The 5126-nt window shown below is 50.5% G+C and overlaps 1 protein-coding gene across 1 annotated transcript in view; it reads left to right on the forward strand.

The window, feature by feature from the left end:
• The window catches only part of Dnah8 (dynein axonemal heavy chain 8), a 313541-nt gene extending 310488 nt beyond the window's left edge, over nt 1-3053 (forward strand). Inside the window, exon 92 of the mRNA XM_004624185.2 lies at nt 2681-3053. Coding sequence (XP_004624242.1) covers nt 2681-2968 — 288 coding nt within the window. The 3' untranslated portion in view covers nt 2969-3053. The remainder of the gene's footprint in view (nt 1-2680) is intronic.
• Nucleotides 3054-5126: the final 2073 nt, after the last annotated feature.

The following is a 5126-nucleotide window of genomic DNA, read 5'->3' on the forward strand; positions in this document are numbered from 1 at the left end:
AGCCCATAGCAGTGCCCCCCACGAGTCTAGCTGGAGCCCTAGAGCCTGGACAATGTCTCATCAAGTCGTATCACGGATCTGCCCTGGAAAGGCCCAAAGGTCAGTGGTGGAAGCTAGAAAGTCTGCGCCTGCAGGGTGAAGGATCTGCAGCAGCAGGCTGAGGGATCTGCACTGGAGCCAGGAAAACATACTCCAGATAAAGACCAGAGCTCCCCCAAACAGAAGCAGTCATCCTTAGCAACAACAAGGACCTCAGCTCCCTTGACAATAACAACGGAGTTCGTATCTGGAAAACCCACGTGGCCAGCTCCTCCTGGAGAACCCGCAGCACATACCTTCTTCCCCAGCCCTTCTCCTTCATGCTGTAACAGTGACCCCAGGTTGCTCCCACACCAGCACCATGCTGATTCCGTCAGCTGGCTGTTACAAACTGACCATTAGTTAATCCACTGCACCCCATCTGTCCTTTTCTAAACTAGTTACACTCCAAAGTCTGCATGCTGAATAGTTTGCATTCTGAGGGTTTTTTTTTCAGGGTTTCACTATGAGGTTCAGGCTGGCCTTAAACTCGCTATGTAGCCCAGGCTGCCCTCAATCTCAAAGTGATCCTCCTGCCTCAACCCCGAGTGCTGGGATTACAGGTGGGCACAACCATGGCTGACCTGATTCTGGGCTCTGAATGGACGTGAACTTGGGGTGACACTGTTCCATCTGCCACACTTTCTGAGTGACCCTGATATTGAAAGAATCCTGGAGAGATGGCTTACTTCAGTAGGCTGGTTTCTAGGTTGTCACATTGTTCTTGTAGAAAATTATCAAGCACAAAGCTACTTATAATATAGTTCTCTATATGTCCTGATTTCCTGAGATTGCCCAAGATTTTGTTGGTCCAACCACATGTCTCTGCTTGTGAATTTAAAAATATGGCCTTTAAGTTAGGGGCACATATGAGGGCATTCCAGAAAGCACTTCGCTACTAATCTCCATGTTAATCTGCATTTCATTCTCCTTACCTATCCTCGCTGGAACTGGAAAACTGGTCACCATCCTCTACATAAGCACATTGTATGAGCCTGTGTGATTCTTGGAGCTCCCCCATGTGACCCCACATTTATAACTGTTCAACCTTCTGCTAAATAAGGTGCTTGGGGTTCTCTGCCCACCCCACCTTTCTTTGTAATCTTGCTCCTACCTGGGGTGACTCCCTCTCTCCTTTGCCTGCCAAACCCAGGCTCTGCTCCGTGCCTCCTCTAGGGCCACCCCTGCTGTAAAGGTCCTGAGCACTCCCATAGTGCATTTCAGCTGAAAATCCCATAACAAATGGTTGTTACTGTCCAGTTCAGATCTTTTAAAAACTTGTCTTGTACCTGTGTGCCTTGTCTCCCTGATTTGATGGTGTAGAGCACAAGGGCAGGTCCTAATGTATGCACGAGATGCTGAGAAAGACTGTAGATGCTGCTGCTCGCCCTGCCCTGCCCCTTCGTGCCCCTTGCTGTGCCGTGAGGCATGCCACCCCCTGTGTCCAGGAATGGGGTGGGAGTTGAACCACGGTCAGTTTAGCCGGCACAGGTTGAGATCCCAGCTCCAAATGCTGTCCACATCCCCACCTTGCTCCAATTCCAGGAGAACTGTAGAGGCTTTTACAGAGGTCCTCTGACTTCAGCATTGTCCAGGAAGGCCACTACATGCTCCAGAAAGCAGTACCAGGGCCTTTCCATGTGGTCCCCACTGCCTACGATGCCAAAGGGGGAAACTGTGCCCAGTGCCTGGTGGTGCGCCCCTCATCTAGTACCATTTTAAGAGTGATGCGGAGGACCACCTGGACAGCTCTCCTTGAAAGAGGAGCAGTTGTCTCTGCTTTGGCTGAGCCTGACCCTATTTCCATGTATTGATGCGTACAGAGCTGGCTGGACTTTTCCTCATCCCTTCAGTTGGCTCTAAGTACTGCGCATCCATCTAGCCGAGGTGCTGGCGGCAGTCTTTGAAGATGACAGGCGTGTTTCTCCCGACCCCCACCCGCTGCTCCCTAGCGTGAGCCAGGTCAAGGCAGGATGAAGAGCCAACGCTCCACCCTGTCAGCCGGGATGAGCCTCGAGATAGAGGCCTGACTTCCCGGGGCTTGAAAGATCACACCGTAGAGGAGAAGCAGCAGCCCCACAGCACTGGACACCGTCTCAGCTGTGTCGTGCAGATCACGGTCTGCAGAGCCTTCTCCCTGCACACGTGTGGCAGAGGCGAACGCAGGCCTCCTACCTGGCCCAGCTCACGGCACTCGGCTTCCCACCCTCTCAGTCACCCATCCTCAAGCCACTCCCTTCTTCACAAATGAATAAAATGTGGGTTTGTTCCTGGGTTGGGGCCTTTGTTCCAGATAGCCATCCCTATGGCTGGATTAGGACCCCTTGGTTCCCCATAACTACCAAAAGGTGCCTTAGCATCTTTATTCTCACGGTAGGCTGCACTGGGTGTAGTAGATTGGGATTAACTTGATGGGATTCGAATAATTTATCTATGGGATTACAAATACAAACTTCCCGGACTGAGAGGAAGACCAGGAAGGGCTCTCTGTAGACCGGTGTATATTTTCTCACCAAACTGACAACCAGTATGGCGTTAGCAGATACCCATCCTATGCACCTACACTTTCTTGATCCTTCTCCCTTATGCTTGCGTCTTCCAGGAAGGGGTGTACATTTACGGGCTGTACATGGACGGGGCGGCCTGGGACAGGCGGAACGGGAAGCTCACGGAGTCCACGCCCAAGGTGCTCTTCACGCTGCTGCCCGTGCTGCACATCTTCGCCATCAACTCCACGGCGCCCAAGGACCCCAAGCTGTACGTGTGTCCTATTTACAAGAAGCCCAGGCGAACCGATCTGACCTTCATCACGGTGGTGTACTTGCGGACCGTGCTGTCCCCAGATCACTGGATCCTGAGGGGCGTGGCCCTCCTGTGTGACATCAAATAAGCTCATCTCCACCTTCCCAGGACACCTGGAGCCACGGGGACACCTTGGTGTGAGAGACCCAGCTGCGGTCTTTCTTCCCTGACAACTGCGTGATTAGCCTTTCTCAATTAAAAGGTTGACCTCCTCTCTCTGCTTGTGTCTTTCCTTGCCTCACAGCTGAGTGAGATTCAAAACAGTGATTCTCAATTCATATTTTTTTTATTCCAGGAAATCATATTCCATTATAATTACTTTTTAATGATAAAATCTTGTCTAGAAGGTTTAAATTTTAAAAATATAAAACAAAAGGTGAATACATTATATCCTAAAAGGATTCAAGTGCATGAAAACTACAAAGTTTTTTCTGTCAGGTCAAAAACTGCTTTCTGGGCTGGGGAGATAGCTCAGTGGTCAAGCACCTGCCTGGCAGGCACAAGGACCCAGGTTCAATCCCCGGTACTGCATGTCGTGCTGGCCCTAAAACCAGGCATGGTGGCACACACCTGTAATACCAGTGCTGGGGAGGCTGAGACAGGAGGATCACTATGAGTCCAAGCTGATTAGTGAGACCCTCTACCAAATAAATAAATAAATTTTAAAAACTGCTTTCCCTTGGATGAAATCTGTGTTAATGGGTTGTCTTTTGCTTTCTCTTTTTTTTTTTTTTTTTTTTTTTAGGTGGTGGTACTGGGAACTGAACCCAGAGATGCTTTACCACTATTCTTCTCATTTTTAATTTTGAGAGGGTCTTGTAAAGTTGCCTGGGCTGGTCTTGAACTCACGATCCCCTCCCCCACCTCAGCCTCCTGAGTAGCCGAGATGCCAGTCATGTGTTCTCGACATCTTTTGCGCTCTGGGGTCTGTTCTTTCCCCATTGCTCACAGAATGAAGCCCGCAGGGCCCAGGAAGTGCCCCTTCCAGGGACTGGGGGTGGGGGTGGGAAGGGTGTGAGACAGAAAATCCCCTGGGATTGCTGCCCCTGTCACTTATTTTAATTGTATTGAATAGTTTTATTCTTTCAGTACATTTCAGGCCCGGGGAACTCTGACTCTCCCGCTTTCCCTCCCAGCCCCAATTCTGCAGGAGATAACGAAACACACTTCTAGGCAGCCGGTGGAGAAGGAAAAACAAACTCCATCTACTGAAATTAGGTTACATGCCAAACGTCTTAAAAGGCAGAGTCTTTAGAAAGTGAAGCTATTTCTTACTCTGTAGTTAGTCTGCAACTCAGTATGAGCCTTTATTTCCTGCTGAAGGAAATTGTCAGTTTAGCCAAACAGATGAGGTCCTCTCCCGAGAGCTCATGCCACCCCGGATAGAGAAGAAGCCATCGCTCGCTTTGCGTCTGGAGCCCCCGTGCCTGCCCCAGCCAAGCCCGCCAGCACCACCCCGCGCCCCCATGAGGTGGCAAGGGACCACCCGTGGCACCTCCTCTGTCCTCCGCTCTCTGTGACGGCAAGCGAAGCACAGTGGCCCAGCAGCAGCCCAGGTAAGGTGTCCAGGGAGACCTCAGAGGAAAGCCTACCAGAGTCTCGTGCACTTTCAAACAAAGGTATGAAATGCAAATGGTCGCAGTGCCCTCTGGTATGCTCAGGAGGTTGATCAATGTCAAAGCCATCGATCTTTTAAAAGGCAGTTTAATAAACTAGCCAGGCCCTGGGCCGCAGTCCTGTTGGCATTTGCCATGATCAACACACACTCTAAACACAGGTGGCATTCCCTGGCATTTGGAGCCACCACCCTTTGTGGATGGGCCCAGGAAAGCAAAGAGCTCTGATGGAAGAGCAAACCAACCTACCGATTCCGAACTAAAATACACCTGCCTTGTATCGATACCCTCGATACCCGTTGTCCAGTTGCTAAAATGAGTGAAGGCAAAGGCGCAGTCGAAGCCCCTGGAAGCTGGAAACCATGGCAGGTTTTTAGAGGCTCATAGTTGGCTTTGGTGTTCTTTAATATCTTAATGTCTTGAAAACTGGGGCAAGAGACAGAAAAGATGCGCATCAAGAGGAGGTCATGGATCAGACTGCTTGAAACCACATTAGTACCACTTCCTGGGGCCTCTGCTTTGACTGCTTATTTTGCAGTGAATACAGAGGAGGGAGAAATGGGTGGCGGAGACCAATCGGGATGAGCACCTGGTGCCCGGGAAGCGCCTCAGAATGATATCCGTTCAGGC

Source organism: Octodon degus, unplaced genomic scaffold, assembly GCF_000260255.1.
Source record: "Octodon degus isolate 3935 unplaced genomic scaffold, OctDeg1.0 scaffold00005, whole genome shotgun sequence".
Classification (NCBI taxonomy): domain Eukaryota; kingdom Metazoa; phylum Chordata; class Mammalia; order Rodentia; family Octodontidae; genus Octodon; species Octodon degus.